Below are 18,696 nucleotides of genomic sequence, written 5' to 3'. Positions count from 1 at the left end.
AGCCATTCCATTCCACCAGGCAATGTTTCTGCTGATTGCCTATTGTGACACTAAATACATATTTTAACTAACCCTTTTAGAATTCGTTTGTGCTATTGTTTCATATACTCTGAAATACAATTTGCCTTCATTAAAATAAATTAACTAGAAGACACAAACATGTTTTGTGTAACCTGTGGAAAAATAAACAAAAAACCAAATGCATACTACCTTTATACTTAATCCAAATCCTCCTACAGTTTGTCTTCTAATTGTTACCGTTCTTTCCTGAAAAAATTAAATCAAGTTCAGTTAGTTTTAATATTTCCTGCCACAATATCGACATTAACTCTTTAATGAACAGTTTACATCTCCCACATCATCTTGTCTTGTCATAATACACCTGTCAATTCCAGAGTGAGAAAAATCCCAAGAAACTCAGGCTGCAGGTGAAACAAGAAGATCTGGAGAAAAAGTAGAGTTCTTGTCCCAGTCTAAAACTCATTTGTTCATTTTTTATGATACTGTTGAATGAACAGCAATGACTGAATTAATCTTGCCTGAGTAACAGGTGAATCAATATTTATAAGATAACATCAACATTTTCCTGAATTATGCTTTCTTAAACTCAAGGTAGAGAGCTGATATACTGCAGACTTATACATCAGTCTTGCTTATGTATATTTACAAAAAGACAAGTATGAAATATTTTGTAGGCTCTTCTGCCCATTTTCATTCTGGGATAACATTTAATATTAGCTACTTTACATAATATTGACAATTATATTTCACTTGTACACATATACCATTCATAGAGATGCATAAATATATATGTACACACAAATTTTGATGCCTTTACATCTATGGGTGTATAAAATTCACAGCTGAAAAGCCACATCTAATTATAAATACATATATGGATACATACACACACACACACACACACACACACACACACACAATATAATTATAGTGTAGTTATAATTATATTATATTTGTGTGTGTGTGTATCTATTTGATATAAATATAGTATAAAATTAGGATACGTACACTGCAAACTGAATAGGTCTGTCAGTATCACTGCTTTCTGCCTAATCTGTAGAACGAAAAATCTGGCAATAGCCTAAACGAAGGGCCAAACTAAGGGCTGGCATCTGTGTCCATGCAAGGGTGTAAAGAGACATAAGGCAACCCTTCATGATGTGAGAGGGGAAGCAGGATCTACAGAACCACTGCTTTTCCTCCTTCCCCACAGGTGGACAGATGAGGACAGGGAATGATGTGTGAGGTAAGGTCAACATACAGAAACTATTGAGAATTTGAACTTACTGAATTCAGAGGAGAGGCGAAATACATATGCCTTGTACATTCTCTATTTGTGATCAAAGTGAATGATGTATGTACAGAAAGAACACTCATTGGCTAATTCATTGTAGTGGATGAGGAGATAGAAGGGATGGACTGAATCTTGCATTTTAATACTCTACGTAATACTCTACGAACAGCTGTGTGTAAACTCAAAACTTGTCCCTCTCACCAACAGAAGTTGGTCCAACTTAAAGATATTACCTCACCCACCTTGTCTTTCTAATACTTGACACAGCAAGTTCTCATTTCCAACTTGTTAACATCGGTTAATCATAAAATCATAGAATCATAGAAGATTAGGGTTGAAAGAGACCTCAGGAGGTCATCTAGTCCAATCCCCTGCTCAAAGCAGGACCAACCCCAACTAAATCATCCTAGCTGGGTCTTCGTCAGATCTGGGTAAAGGCTTTTTCATTTTGTTTACACTTTTTTATGTCCTGGTGATATATGCTAGATTGCAAGCCTGAAGACTAACCCTGTATTTAGTCACAAAGAGGTACAACATAAACACACTTCCATACCCTGCCCTGTCAGTGAGACTTTCTCCTAGTTAAGTAGGACATCTAGGGATGAAGGAATAATTCACTATCCAAAGCCATTAATTCTTTGGCCTCTCAACCAAGTTTGCCTTCTTGATTGTAAATTAATTCTCAATAGGATGTAATTTTTATGGTGCCAATACACGCACACTAGGAACTGGGCTGAGACCATAAACTTACTTTATTTAGGCCAGCAAACTGCTCTCATAAAAAGCCTTTGGACACCAAGATATTATAGTGATCGCTAATAAGGAAAACATAGAAATAAAAACTAATCTGGGCTAGAACTCCTCATCTTTAACATTTCCCTTTGTGTGATCTGTTGGGCGTTACTGCTCATCCAGTGAGATTACCCACATGTATGTCAGGCTGTATCAACTGTGGCATCTCTTTCCTGTCCTATCTGTCACCAAAGAGTCATCAGATGTTGAAGAACACAGTCTGTTTCTTGTGTTTTTAATGACGCAGTTATCACATACACAGAGGCATAATTGAAAATTTCTTCTAAATGTTTTTATATAAAAGTGTACAAAGCCTAAAATAAACATTATTTAATAAATTATGCTACAAAATATATATATATATATATATTAAAATAAATTCACACCACTTGGTTCTGCTCCTCAATGTTAAAATAAAAACTCTAGCCCATAAAACTGCCATTCATAAATGGAAATGGAGAGTAAGAGATCATTTGCTTATAACACTGGTCTACAATTTTAGAGAAGTCATCTGCTTCAGAGATAAAATGTGATATTTATTATGTATTTTGATGTGCTGAATTCAAGTATGACAATTAAAACAACTGATTGGCTACTGTTTCTAAGATATTTTACGTTTCTACATTTTATGTCTATGTATATTGTGTAGATAGAGTTTTAATCATCAATTGTAAAACTAGGTCTTTTCATGTGTTTATGGTTGCTTTACATGATAATATTTCACCTGTCCTGTTTATGTAACACTTTAAAAATCAGCAAAAGGGTTATATAAATAAAATTTATTATGAAACAAAAGGCAAAAACTATTATGTACATAGTTTAGTCCTATTCAGTGTCTACTCAGCGCTTCTTGGCTTGTCTCTTGTATTCATTAAATGGAGCATCTCTTATCACTGTCCAGCAACAGTCTGCAAGCATTGATGGGCTCCATTTGCCCTGATAGCCTGCCAGGAGGTTCCACTGCTGTAGTCTGGAGCCCAACAGCTCTGCCTTACTCTTGGGTAGTTCCAAATCCCTGACAAGGTCATTCAGTTCACCTTGTGTTATGACGTGTGGTTCAGAGGAGGAGGATGGGAGAAAATGTGGGTCCTGTGACATTGATGGTTCAGGACCAGAAGTTTCATCCTCTTCCTCGTCTGACTCAAGTGAGAATGATTCTGGTGCATCAGGAACCGGCAGTCCTGCTCCGTGGGGTACTGGGCGTATAGTTGATGGAATGTTTGGATAATGCACAGTCCACTTTTTCTTCTTTGACACACCTTTCCCAACTGGAGGCACCATGCAGAAGTAACAATTGCTGGTATGATCTGTTGGCTCTCTCCAAATCATTGGCACTGCAAAAGGCATAGATTTCCTTTTCCCGTTCAACCACTGGCCAAGATTTGTTGCACAAGTGTTGCAGCATATGTGTGGGGCCCACCTCTTGTCCTGATCTCCAATTTTGCAGCCAAAATCAAGATGATAGGTTTTCTTAACCATAGTGGTTATACTGCACTTTTGTGATGCAGAAGTCACTTCACCACAAACATAGCAGAAGTTATCTGCACTCTTCACACAAGTACGAGGCATCTCTGCTCACTTTGGCTAAACAGAAATGTGTCCCTTTGCAAAATCAAACACTGACAAATAAGAGAGCACGACACTGTATGATTTCTAGAGCTGATATAGGGCAATTTGTTCAGCAGAGTGATGTAAGCTTCATTATGATTGCATCATCCATGACTTCTAGGAATAACATGATGCAATTCATATCATGTATGATGCAATACCAGCTTCAGATTGCGTCATTCATTGTTTTGCCTAAACAGCAAGTACTGTCCAAACCCAGTCACAGATTTATTCATAGATCCAGTCAAAGATGTATTTTAGTCATTTCTAGTTTAAATTGAGATCCCTTCCCTTTATAACTCACTTATCCTCCGCCATTCCCAAGACAAGGGTTGTATATACTGACCCAATAGCATATCTTGAAAACTAGAGCCAATCAACAATTTTAAGCATCATTTTTGTTCTCAGTGACCCAGAATTAGTAAAGTTGGACTACATTTATTTCAGAAGCATTTTGACTGTAGAGCAGTGTAATAAATGGAGGATGGAGTACATATAACTAAGGAAATCAAGAAATCTATCTCAGAAAACTGCTAATTTATAAAATTGACCCATCAGAAATCTTTTCCATTGTAGGAAGCTTGTTCTTAGTAAACTAGTGGTCTAAGGTAAATGGTGGCTCTATTCAGAATAATTTCTTAAGAGGCAGTATTTTGTATTATTTTAAATGGACTCTACTGCACCTTTAAGAAGCCTAATAGAAAAACTATTCTCCAAAATAATTTTGACTCATTTTGTCCATCTTCCTAGCTTTAAAATTAATAAACGCTCTTTCTGGCTTCCTCATTATGTAAGCTTGGGCAAGGTTATTAAAGCCACAAAGAAACCCAACCAAAACCAAACCAGGAAACACAAAACAGTATTTGGGGACTTGTTTGACCTCACACAGACATCTGATAGGAAACTGGACATATTTTCTACTGAAGCCAGTCCTTAATGTTTAACAGGAGAAGAACACCTTTTTTCCAACACAGACAGACAAAATTCTGTAAAAATAAATAAATGGAAGGGAAAGCAAAATTTATATAAAAAACAAATTTAAGATTATGGGCAGGCAAAAGATTTCATGATGAGATTTGGTTTGACCAGGAATCTGAATATTTGAATTTTTTTTTAATCAGAAACCTATCCAAACGTCTTCAGCCTGCAAAACTGGGATAGGTATCTTTTGCAAATGCTTCCCACAACCCTCCAGTGCTTTAGAGGTGTGTGTAGACCAGCAGGGGAAAGAAAAATTCTGTCCCCTTTAAGGATTGTAAATCCCCACCCCTCCTTGTGTCTTGAGGAAATGGGCTCTGTGGCTGATGGGTTGGAGAGAAAGTGCAGCATAAGCTTATTGGATCCACTGCACCCAAAGGAGGCTAATATGCCTTTCCCCTTGCCCAAGTGCACTATTCTGCACTGAAATAGTGCAGGGGCCAGGTGAAGCGTGAGGATCAGGGGGCTGATGGCACGCCCCACCAGGTAGTATGGATTACAAAGGAAGGATGACCTCTACTGGATGAGTAATTGATGGATAGTTCCGAGATAAGCTACTTAATAAAGTTACAGCCTAGTTAAACTATATTCCCAATGTTTTGTGTTTTTTCCAGAATTGTCTAGGACTAAAGGCTCTGTTATACCAATCAGAACAAGTGACTTGGCCTATCTCTGAAATTGACTGTTACAGATTTAGGACCAATGGACTAGAACGCTAAACTTTGGGAAAAGGACTAAATTCATTTAAATTGTTAAGAACCCAATTCATGCCGGATTCTTGAATGAACTTTTGTTTCAGGAATTAGACTTGGACTGCTCTGAGAGACAAGATGGGTGAGATAATATCTTTATTGGTCCAATAAATAATAAAATATTGGACCAATAAAAGATATTACCTCACCCACCTTCTCTCTAATATCCTGGGACTAACGCAGCTACATGACACTTCAGAAACTTGGACTGTTATGGCAGATATGTTTTGAGTGCAATTAAGGTTTACTTGTTTGAAAAATGAAAATTATTTAAATCAGGAGAATTATTGGAAAATTTTGGAAGTACTGATGTCCACAGCTAGTAGTTTTTCATGGACTGAGTAGTATAAAACCCAGAGTAACCCAAAAGAGGCTGGTTTTTTGCGTTTGTTTTGATCTCTTTGTTTTGTGTAATGCTGTTTAGTTTTCTTTCTGGTTCTAACTTGCAATTTGTCCTGCACACTAAGGTTTCCAAAATAGAAGGTTATCATAATGTGTGGTTATTGAGCTACTAAAGCCTTACATTACATATGAATGTAAGAGTATAGACTTATTTTGTGCATGTCTCTCAGGGCTGACATTAAGGCTGACAAGACAATGATTAAGGACCAGATCCTCCAGTAGCATAAACAGGAGTAGCTTCATAGAAGTGATTCTAGTCCTACGGGAGAAAGCAAAAGTATCAAAGGAGTATGTAGGCCCACAGTAAAATGCAAGTAAGTGCAGAACGAGAAAGAGGAAACTGTAGTAGAAATTCACCCCCCCCCCCAATTAAATGAATGCTGTTTACAAGAAATTTAGAGTGAATGCATATAATGGCCTACACTGTGTGCTACATACAGTAATTGCTGGGCACAACAGAGTAGGAAGGCTGCAAAGGAGTGGCTTGTGGCTACCCTATTCTCAGGCTGGTTCTACATTGGAGGGTGTTCTATATTATACCCACTGCCTGCCTCTCTCAGATAGCTATCATTTAGTGAAGAACAGCCAGAATGCAGTATCCAAGGCAACAAGAGGAATTTGTGAGCAAGATAAAGATTTCAGAAAACATGAGAAAGGAGCTCATGTTTATCCATAAGTCAGAGACGGAAAACATATAATGTTGAAGCAAGAAACATTATAATTTTTAGTTTACTCAGATTAATGTGTCAAGGAAGTTTCACAGGTCTAGGAAAACCTATGAGAGCTAAGTCAGATATTTGAACAATATTCTTGTAGAACTGAGTTTACCCATGAAAAGGAGACTCCGTCACAACAAGCATAAGAGATTTACATGTTGTTTAAATGTCCACCTGTGAAGCAATTTCCTAGCAAGCTAAGATTTTCAAAAGTGATTAGTGGTTTTGGGTACCCAGACTGAGACACTTTAATGCAGCCTGATGTTTAGAAAGTACTGACCACCAACCCTCTAAAAACTTAGTTCTCTTTAAGGTGTCTCATGACGGGGACCCAAAAATTGAGACAGTAGCACCAAATTACCAGTCACTTTTGAAAATACTGTCCACACAGCTTATTGAAACTGAATTATTATTTTATGAGAGTAGTATTTAAGGGCTCTAATTAGGACCAGGGACCCAGAATGCAAGGTATTGTACAAACAAGAATGCCTATAGCCTAGGTTTATGAAAAGATGCAACACATGAATAAAACAGACAAGCCAGAGTGGGAAGTGAAATGAGCACACAAGGTAAATATAAAAAGATTATATTTTGCATGGCAGAGAGTCTCAGTTGGCCACTTACAGACGTTAAAAAAAAATGGAATATTGGGTAACTGAAGTGTGGAATATTGAAACACTGAAATGAAATATATATACACATACATACACACATATACATATACATAATGATCACTTTTACCATTAGTTAATAAAATAGATTATTAAAGCTTCTCTTGTTCTCTAATGTTAATAATTATGTATGTACTTTGATATAAGAGAATATACATGCCTCTGTAACTGATGTGGGGAACAAACTCTGGGAGAAGAATTAAGACAGCAATTAGCTGGTTCTCAATAGTAATTACAGTATTAATTAGTAACATTTTCTGGGTATTAAACTCCTGAAAGGGTGAGCCAGTAAATCTAGTGTGTTCTGTTAATTTTCCTATAAGGTACTGTTTGAATTTCACTTGGACAAGAACCACAAATTCCAGAGCTCTTTATATAACTGATGCTCCAATTCTCCCTGCTACATCTTTCATGTTAAGACAGAAAAAGTGATGCTTTCAAATTGGGACTCTGGTGATTATGGTGGAAATGCTGTTCTCCCTACATGATTGAGGCTTTGTTCAATAGACACCTTTAAGTGTTATTTCCATTATGTTCACTACGAACATGAGGGGTAGCTTCATAGTGAATGGGTATAGATGTGGAAGGGTGGTGAACAAGAGTGCATGGAAGAGAAGGAAAAAACAAGTATGTGAGAAAAGGATAATGGATTAGAAGAAGAAAAAATTGAGTTCACGGAAACGATACAGAAAAAGATAACTAAAAAGAAGAAAAATATACCATACATACTGTAAGAATACAAAATACAAATATAATGGACCTGTTGGCAACAATGGCAGAGACAAAGATGTATTGACATTTGAAGTTAAAATCCTCTATGTTCATACTTCAGTGGATTTATTGCCTATCATTATAGCACTACAATTTTACACAAGAACTGAATGTTCATGTTGTTTGTTTAGTGAAATATTTACTAGATGCTTCAAAAGGAACATTTTAAAAATGTTCTTATTTTGAATTTTTGTCCTGTTTTTGCTTGCATGTATTTGGATTCCTCGACATGAAGAACCACTGTATCCATAAACTCTAAACTTCGCAATTACTCTGACAGAACATCTTAGGCACAAGCCACTTGTGACATTTTAAAATTAAATACATAATTATACATTGAATTATGACCACGGCCAAGAGCAGTGCTCAGATCTGCCAACTACTTCCATTTTGTGATGCTGCCAGTTTGCCTCATCAATTTCTGCTCACCTCGCACACCATGAAGGCAGGCTAAGTGGCAAGGGTATGAGAGTGGACTATGGGAGACAGATGGCCCCCATTATGCCAGTGGAGACTTGGGCATAGTGGAGCTCCCAGCTCCTCCACACTTACATTGAGTAAGAAGAATGATTGGCCTAGACTACTATGTGCTGTATAACTAGTGCAAATTGGCCAGAGAGGACCTCATCCTTCAACCCTCGCTTGTTCTCACATCAAAAAATAATTTCCATTACTACAGCATAGGCCCTTAAATAGAATTGCTCATTTCAGTTTCTCAGAGTTCCATTAAAAAGGCACACATCACTCCAGTGTTGTCAATCCAGTTTCTTCACAAACAGTACACGTGTTTAGTATTTCAAAAACAAAACAAACACAAAACCACTCTGCCCCTGAATACCTGATGCTCACTGAGAAAGCTCTTCATGCACTATACTAATTAATGATGCTTTGGCTTTTGAGGAGTTTTGTGTTCCTTTTTGTCATTAGACTTTCTGATAAAAGAAAAGACCCGATTTCTATGAGAAGCGGCAGGCTATTTTGATCTTTCAAATTTGGCAGTTCCAATACATTGTTATAATGAGTTACATTTTTCAACAGATGCAGAGAAATAGAGGGGATTGGATTGTACCTAGATAATAGTTGTTTAGATCATTCAGTTCTGTGTCATTCATTAAAAGCTGTTCAAGCTGTAAGTAAACCAAAGTCACCACAATTCGATGGCTTTTTGGTGGCTTTTATGAAAAGAGTTAGTAGTCTCAGTCCTCTTCCTAGATGACTAATACCCACATTACAAAAATCACCCACACAATTGGCATCTTTGTTGCCAGTTTCAGTAGAAAAACCAAGATGAACTATCTTTTCGTTCAGGGTTAAGGAAGCTTTCACTGGCAGTGTCCAAGCTGTATTATTCTTCAAAACTAAGGTAATTGTAAGAAAAAAAATATGTTCAAAAATTGAATAAATTTGCTTCACTTGTGTTTACCCTTCCATAATGTTTACTTTTTGCCGTTCTTATAATTGAATTTGACTTGAATTTGAATATCTGTTGCCTGATCTTTAGATTATGTAATAATTATAGTGATTATTTAAGAATCCTCAGTTATTACTTTGAGAGTTGACATGTTCTTGCCCCACAATCAGGTCCAGTATTATTCAAATTATTATATAGTTGGGAACCCCCGATGTGCACAGTTGCAACATTTACACTATAGGAACTATTTTATATTTACAAATATAGTTTATTAATACATTTAGCACAGTCACAAACACCCCAGTTCAGTAAGGTAAATAGAGATACTACAGAATGTCCATCTGCACATCTATATAATCACACTATCTCCTGTAGAACAACCTGAAGTCATTATCTTCCTCATCACCATCACCTTTCCCTTCATCACCAGTGATCATCATTCTGGCACCTCCCAAGGACTACATCTTTCTCTCCTACCACCCCCAGGCTGAGATGCCACATTTATAATACATTACGCTGATGCTGCTATGTTCGATGCATATTCAAGAGGGGATTTCCCCCCTTTTACCTTATCTGTATTTCCTCACCTTACTAATGTTGGAGTGTCTTTTTCCTATAGGTTAGTATATCAGTGATCTCAGCTTATTATCATATACGTCCATTCATTACCATGGCTCTTTTGTGGTTAGGTATCACATTTGTTATTTCTGTACTAACTGCTTATTTCACTTTTTTCCAAGTTCCAAGCTGTGGTGTATCTGTTAAGTTTAAAAGGGTATGAACTTAGGAAAGGCCCAGTGACAACCTGCTTTAATCCTTCTTCTATGTTAAAGGTTGCAGCCATATAGAGACCTTTTGCTTTAGCTCATCACCATCTATCCAGGTGAAAGGTCCCAAACAAATGTATGCTAACTTTGCCTTACTTCAACATACAGGATGTAGCCAGCAGGTCCCTTGTGTTACAGCCAAAATATATTCTAATATAAACCTATTATAATAAAACAAATAATCAAACCCATAAGAAAAGATATATAGGCAGGCAAGCCGGCTAGCCATAGATGTATCTCATGTACCTGTTATGTACATCAATTTGTTGCCAGGACTCATGTAGCTGTGGTCAGAACTTCACTTTAAACATTATTTTCAGCTCCCCAAATACTTGGGGTTTTCCATTGGGTCATTTATCTGTGCAAAGTTTATCTGTTCAAAGTTCATAGACTAACTTGCTGAAGCTAATGTCTTACAGAATTCTTGCATTACTGCTGAATATAATGCAAAGCAGAATATAATGCAAAGACAAATTAGCCCACTGGGCTCCATACATATGGAAAGTTAATTTTTAAGCTTCCACACTCAAATACTCATGGAAAACAAATTAAAATTCACTTTTAGCAAGTGTCCAAAACTAAAATGTATACTTGAGGAAGGGGGAAAAGTACCATACGATTTATCTGACTAGTCAAAACTAAGCAACATTCTGAATTTTCAATTTAAAGTAACAAATAGTATAAATTATTTTTAAACAAATATCTTCAAGAAAGAGTGATGTTTGTGGAGACTACAAACAAAAAGAATTAAAATTATTCAAGTAAATTATCTGTAATTTGTTCATCTCTATTCTAAAAAATCATACACCTGTGTCTATGAAGCTATCAATCTGCTTGTTTTCACAAGTGGCAAAGTGAAAATAAGAAAAAATAAATATAGATTTGTGATGGTATTTGCTTATTCTGACGAGAAAAAGTCATGACTGATGCTTATGACTGGGAATCCGGAGATTTGGTTAATAGTAATTGCAACAGCCTTCCTTTTCTGACAACATTGTAAAAAGCTACTCTTTGGTACCTCAAATTTTTCATCTATTAAATGGAGTAAATACTCCTTTTAAATCTCTTTGTAAAGCTTAAACCTAAATGATGGATGGGCAGTGCTATAATACTCCAAGGTATTGTTGTTCTGTGCATTTCCAAAAGTGTGTCTTAATACCAGAATTAGTCATTAACATTCAACATATTAACTAACTACACATTGTCCCTATGAATCTAGCCAAAAGATTCTTAATCACAGAATGCTGCGAAAATCTACCTACAGGTATTAAATTATAGCTTGCTATGCAACAACACAGAATTAGATCAGTCATACTGAATCAGTCACCTGTGCCTCATCATTGTGAAAAGAATTTGAACAGATGCCCTTTGGATTTTAAAGCAATAAGTCTGCCACTAAATCTAAGAAAATCACCAACAGCCATCAGTTATACTTGCTGTGATAATTTAACAATTAGAATAAGTCCAAGAAGTACAATTTCAGATTACCCTAGGACTTTTCAGTGCATCCCTGAACTTCAGAAAAGCACTACAGAATACCAGTAATCAATGTCTTGTGTTGAGGAATTATAGCAATACTTTGTCAGCCTGAACACACTATTTTCATAGCAGTCTTACAGAAAAAGAATAAATACTTTGAAACATCCATGGTTTTAGAGTACTTGGTTTTCATATTGCTGATTTTCTGGACTGGCATGGGGATCCATTTCAGAAAAAAAAACTCTTTCAGGGTAAGAATTAATAACTCTACAACATTTATTACAGAAGCAACAAGAATGATGCTACAGAACTTCGCGGCTCCTCATCTTGGTGAATTAGTGTTTTTCATAAAGTACTGTTGTTGTAGGATGCCACCATCAAACACACCTTCTTATGGCCCAGGAAACATGTTGTCCTCTACCCCCTCTTGGTTCTCTCAATCATTTATTCAGACCTGAACACTTCAAACAGATACCCCTTTTGTGGGACATATGATTTGTTAACTCTTTTAGAGTACAAAATGTAGCCTCTCTTTAGCCCCTGAAGTCAAAGCCTTTATGGGCTCTGTATAAGGGTTCAGGTAGGGTTCCACCCTGACTTTCAGGAGTCCCCAGCCCTTCCCCAGGAGCTGGGTTATACTTCAGGCCAGACACAGACCTCAGCTACCTTCTCCCCATCCTGGCTCAGTTTCCCACATATATTTTGCCCTCCTTCTCAGGACTTGTCACAGTTGACTGGGAGAGAATGGAGCCTTGCCCAACCCTATGTTAATCCTGGACCCTAAAGAGACAGTAACAGGGTTTCTCCCTTAAACACTAAATAATTTTCCAGGACTACTTCCTCTTTACCAGTATGTGCCTCTGTCATTTCCTAGGCCTTTACATACATCAGAACTCCCCAAACTTTAAAGGACCAAGTCATGAAATAAGGGTTGGCTCTACCAACCTTAATGAGAACAGACCACCCCTGTTACAACTGTGTTTTATAGTTCTTTAATTTGAATTTCAGATGTGCTACTGAAGTGCTGGGATGTTATGAATTTTCAGCTGCTTAACTTAACCATTTTGGTCTTGGAATTCTAAAAGCTCTAAATCCTACTTCTATGGATAAGCCTAATGCACAGCCATGATTTATAACAAATACCAACAGTTTCAAGGGGTTTTACATTTTTTATTTTCTCCCTTGACCCTCAATTTATCCACTTTCACTACAGGCATCTTACAGAATCATAGAAATGTAGAACTGGAAGGGATCTTGATAGGTTATTATAGAGGTTCCTCACTCTCAAGTTGGGAGGAAAGCCACTTCGCTTCATTGCATCAGGCAACAGTAACTGGGCTTGGGCCCTCTGGCTGGGGCCAAGCAACAAGCAGTCTACAGCCTGCAGCCTCCTGGCTGGGGCAAACAACATTTAACAGTCTGGAGTTCTGGCATCCAGGCAGGGCAGAGCAATAAGCCATATTTAGCCTGGAGCCTGTTGGCTAAGGCAGACAGCAATCAACAGTCTAAATTCAACAGCCTCTTGGGTGTGGAAAACAACAATCAAGGCACAGACCTTTAGGCCTAGAGTGAGTGTGTTGCCAATCTCCAGAGGTGGGGAAGTGGAAAAAGGGATGGGGGAATTTGGGCCCACCCTACTCCACTGGGTCCCAGCCTAGGATTTTGTTAGCGGCTGGGGGGTCCCCACTGAGTCGGTAGGGAAACCAAAATCTGCTGCCTCACTTCCCAGCAGCACAAGTCTGCTTCCCTTGGGTTTCTTCCTACCTCACTTAGTTGGAGTTGCTCTGTGAAGCTGGGGCTTTGTCTCACCATGTTGCAGCTGGTCGGCAGCCACTTCTGGGGGTTCTTTGTCTCTTCATTCAGTAGGGCACTAGTCTGCTCAGCTGCTGGTCCAGACTCCCACAGAAGGCTCCGCTCCCTACAAGAGACATCTGCCTCTTCCCCTGGTGCAACCTCAACTGAGCTGCAGGGCCTCCCTGTATAATTCAGTACTTCTGGGAAGGGGGTGAGGCGCAGAGAGTTTGGCTCCATGCACCGGAGGGGAGCAGTAGTCCCTCAGTCTCAAAGTCCAAAGAGAGACCACTCTGTCTCACTACAGTTATCTAGTCCAGTTCCCCGCAATGAGGGAGATTAGAACTATTATCTAGACCATCCCTGAGAGGTGTTTGTCTAACCTGTTCTTGAAAACTTCCAATGTTGGAGATGGCACAACTTCCCTGAGTAATTTCTTTCAGTGCTTAATTACCATTATAGTCAGGAAGTTATTTCTAATGTCCAACCTAAATCTCCTTTGCTGCAGTTTAAGCCCATTAATTCTTGTTCTATACTCAGCGGTTAAGGAGAACAATTTATCACAATGTATCTTAGAGCAGATTATCCACCTGCCTACCTGAATAGATTGGACTTAAGGGCTGATCTTAAGAGACCTGGGTCTTTTACCACCTGTGCAATATTTTGCCCCTCCTCCACTTTTTTTTTTGAACAGCAAGTAGACAGTCTCTTGCAAGTTTAAGTTCATTGTCATTCTAGCAATCTGCCAACAAAGAATTTTTAGGGGGAAAAAAAAGATTCCTCTATTTCTGTATCTGACACAACTGAGAGTTTGTTTGTTTTATATTGTTTAGTTTTGATTTGGTTGTTTTTTTAATAAAAAGGAGTAACTATCCCGATTCTTACTCAGCCACTGTCTTCAGCAGTCATGGAAGTTTCTACCAGCTGCAAGTACTTCTCTTTATTTTTAAGATTGCAATACTATTCCACCTCATAAATTGACATTCTGTGATAGTCCAGTACTGTGAAAAGCATTTTTTTTTTGATGTTTCTTACCTAATACTCATCAATCTTAATTTTATATTTTTCTCACCATAAAAAACCATGAGTACCACTAGCAAAAAGTATTGGCTAGAAGAGTTGAGTTAGTGGAGCTACCTCTCTCTGCCCTTTGAGTTTCACAAAACTTTCTTACCCAACAGTAATAGATTTAGTACAAGGTGCTACAGAAAGGGGAAACTCTTCTTGAAAGATTAGCGTTACTTTATTCCTATTCAGTTGACTTTTAAAAATTCTTTTTATGTTTTAGCCATGTATTTAAAACATTATACAACAAAGGAAAAAGGTCCTTCATATCTCCCTAGCACTTAGAAATTTAAACCTCTTCTGCAAAAAAGATTAAGTGGACTTAATTAAGGCCTTCATTCTAATAGCCACTCACTCATATGAAGTAGTACCTCAAGCTAGTCCCATTGATTTCTATGGCACTATTCCTGGAGAACCGAGTTCAGGAAATCACTTAAACACCTGCTGAAGTTTGTCTCTATTCAGGAAGGCATGTAAACATATTCTTCAATTTAAAGTTAAGAGTATGCCTAAATAAGAAAGTTGTTGAGATGGGACCAAAGGAAGGTATTATTCCATTTGTAAGGGTACCATCATCTGATCCTAACATGCATTTTAAAATTAATTTTAAATATGTACTTTAAAAGGATAAAAATGATTGCTACTATGTCGACTGGTTTGTAAAGTTTAATTGTATTATTGTTCTTCACTTACAATAAATATTTTTTCCTTTATAGGACATTTTATAAATGATTTAGTATTGGAAACAGACCAGAACACACCCATTTATAGTACCTATGTTTTTTTAAAAAGGCTTAGATCATTCATATTAACTACAATGACATGCAAAGAACATCCTAACACTCATCAAGAACTAAATAAAACTAAAAAATCTGACAAGTAAAAGAAGAGGACCGCAAGGGACCAGTTTAATCAGCTTAGACAACTAGAGCACATGATTCAAGATGATTGAAATGGCCTATGACAAAAGGATAGTTAACAGTCTGTGAAATGTCTATCATCCTTAGTTAGAATGAACCTATTGATTTAGTACCTTGTCTTAATCCCAGACAAAATCAGGGTAAAGGGCTCAAAAATGTCTAGCCCCACAGTGGCACTGCCAAGAGAATAGAAAATCCTCCTCATCATATTGATATATAGCACATGCATATTGATGTAAACTATGCAATTAATCTGGGGCAGGATAATAAATTAAGCAAATCATTTGCTAACTTTTACAATAATCTTCTGAAAAGACAGAAGACAACAACTGTAAAAGGGAAAGCCTTCATGTTTAATGAAAAATATTAAATATGCATGCCACGAAGTTATTTAAAATGCCAAGTTTAGCATACGTAATAGATGTCACAGTATATTAATGAAAGTCATTTTGGAAGTGATAAAATCTTTTAATAAATACATCCAGAACTGTCCTGGTGAAGTGGCAGTGCTGCAATGTGGTGCTATTAAGGGAACAACCAAGGCCTGAGTTTGAACTTATGCTCCCTTCTGCCTGGGTTCACGAAGACTCAATGTGCTGCTGAGGGTAGTCTATGAAATGGAAGGTCAGCCACAGATTGTATACTGCACTCCATGGTTGATGAAAGTGACAGCCACACTCCCCATATAGTACACAAACTAACATCAGCGAACAGTGATGTACACAATTCATTCATACAGGACTGAACAGCCAAACGCTGAAATCACACTCTGCATTGCAAATAACCAAGGCATTTATAGAGAGTGTGTCCATATCCTTTCAGTGCATATAGGAAAGCCTATTTATTTACTCCTATTGAGATCTTTAAAGAAGTGAAGGTGATTAAGCCACTCCTCTTCCCATTAATCTGTTCACCATATGTCTCTCAATAGTTCAACCACAGACTTTTTTGTCTCCGAGGGTGGGTAGAGAGAGGAGAGTAATTTACTTTGGGGAGAGATCCAGGAGAATTATTTTAGTACTGATGACATTTTGTTGGCTGATTTTTAGTATATTGTTATTGTCACAGGGTGTCATGGTTCAGGAAGGTGGGGCTCCAATCCAGACCAGTTAGGGATTGTGTCACTGCCTGCACTGTAACCGCAGGTGCCTCACAATGTTTGGCTATTGTAGCTCCAAATATGGGCCACTTACAACCAGCCTATCAGCATGCAGGTCAAACCTTGAATGTCTTCTTGTCTGAAAATCCTTTTCTAACTTTGACAAAATGTATGTGCTGTGTAAAGATGCATCAGACACTGGTTTAAGGGCAGTACTAATGCACTCAGGGGAGAACAAGAAGAAATGCCCCATTGTTTCCTGAAGGAAGAAACTGATACCCACTGAGCTGAATTATTGTTTCAAAGTGAAAGAATGTTATGTCATTGTGTGGGCAGTCAAGCAGTTACAACCCTATCTTTTTAGCAGAAAACTCAGGGTACTAACTGACCATTCCTCAGTAGTCAGGCTACACAAAACTAAAGGCTCCAATTCTAAGCTACTATGGTGGAGCACCATACTCTAAGAATATGATATGGAAATTATACATGTAAAAGGGAAAACAAAATATGTTAGCAATTTCCCTGTCTGGCTAACCTTCCTGCAGCTTTGTAATGGAGGAGGTGTGACTGAAAGCACCCTACACAAGACAGAAAATATCGTATTGCCTCTATATCAATCAATGGCACACCCATGTCTTGAATACTGTATGCAGATCTGGTTGCTACATCTCAAAAAATATATATTGGAATTGGAAAAGGTACAGGAAAGGGCAACAAAAAGATTAGAGGTATGGAAAGATTCCGTATGAGGAGAGATTAATAAGACTGGAAAAGACAGCTGCACCTTTCGGAGAGATCATGACCAAAGAGAGGGTTAGTCACCATCTTGCTGGAAGGCTGTGGAGAGAAAGGCCATCTTGAACAAAGCCTTAAACCAATACTTGCTAGATTAAGTTCTAGACTGATAGATGAATGTTTTCATTTTATTTGTTGCTACCATTTCTAACCTTCTCTATTATAGTTTAATTCATGTAAAATCCTATCTTCTTTTGGTAATAAGCTTGTTTTATTTTTAATCTAAATCAATCTAGTGCTGTGTTTAAACTGAACTGTTTGGTAAATCCAGTTTATGTAATAAACTGATGAATATTTACTCCTTAAAGTGGCAATGAGCCTAATGTCTGAACTGTCCAGGAGAGGGCTACTTATTGCAGAACACAGATTTTTGCGAAAACTGGGGGTTGGGAGTGTGTTGAGGTCACCCTGCAAGAAGTCACCCAGGCTGGTGGAAACTAGAGTGAAGTGGTGGATTGTAGACAGGCTGCTAGAGTCAGAACTGCTAATCCAGTGCTACCTAGCACACAGACATGCTGGGAGTGACCTGCATGCTGGTAGGTCTACTGGGAGCAGCCCAGGTTGGGAGCCACAACAGCAAAGCACTGTAATGCACACAAGGTTACGGGGCAGGTGGTGACACAACCTCTTGCTGGTCTGGATTGCACCCCAGAATGTGACAGTTATTACAATTTTAGTTAGCGATACTATAAAATATAGGGGCACAACAGCAATGATCCTTTATTAATTAATACATACAGCAGTCTTAGAAAATTGACAGATACAGACAATGTGTAGTTCTCTCTCACAAGTTGTTACATGAAATCTTGTGATAGCTTCACTTAGTGGAATGGGAGAAGAAAGCATTTATAATTGTTGAGAGTAAACCTAAAAAAACCCCTCTTAATATATAATTATAGTCTGTATGGAAAAGTCAACAGAAATGAATAGTAACTGGGTTTCATGAGTTCTGGATCCATCTTCTAAAATGTAATTAAAATATATATCCCAGGTATAGAAGTCTGTCAGAGAATAATATCCTTACTTTAGGTTTTTGAACTAACAAATTCTATAGGTCTCTAAAGTAATTTCTATAGCATATCATTAAACTATAGAACCACATTGGTTCATGCCTATTAAACTCAAATTGTCATTTGAATGAGAGTAATTCTGTACTTTTAAATGAGACTAATTCTGGCATTTCTATCCCCCAATAACAAACTGAGGAAACTGAAACTAAAACTATGGTAACACAACATGCATGGATGACTCAACGATTACAATATTGAACAGGAGTTAATGACTTCTAAAATAATACATTGCTC

General features: G+C 37.6%; 1 protein-coding gene across 4 annotated transcripts in view; it reads right to left on the bottom strand.

The window, feature by feature from the left end:
• Positions 1-18,696, bottom strand: part of SNTG1 (syntrophin gamma 1) — a 543,852-nt gene that overhangs the window by 240,355 nt on the left and 284,801 nt on the right. For 3 of the 4 annotated variants that reach the window (XM_050942000.1, XM_050941999.1, XM_050942002.1), the window contains exon 4: positions 211-267. In XM_050942000.1, the coding sequence (XP_050797957.1) occupies positions 211-267 (57 nt within the window). Of the gene's footprint in view, positions 1-210; positions 268-17,381; positions 17,394-18,696 lie in introns of those variants that run through there. The other variant, XM_050942004.1, reaches the window with a different exon arrangement.

Source organism: Gopherus flavomarginatus, chromosome 2 (assembly GCF_025201925.1).
Source record: "Gopherus flavomarginatus isolate rGopFla2 chromosome 2, rGopFla2.mat.asm, whole genome shotgun sequence".
Classification (NCBI taxonomy): Eukaryota; Metazoa; Chordata; order Testudines; family Testudinidae; genus Gopherus; species Gopherus flavomarginatus.
Note: the sequence above shows the minus strand (reverse complement) of the source record. Positions and strands in the feature narration are given on the sequence as shown.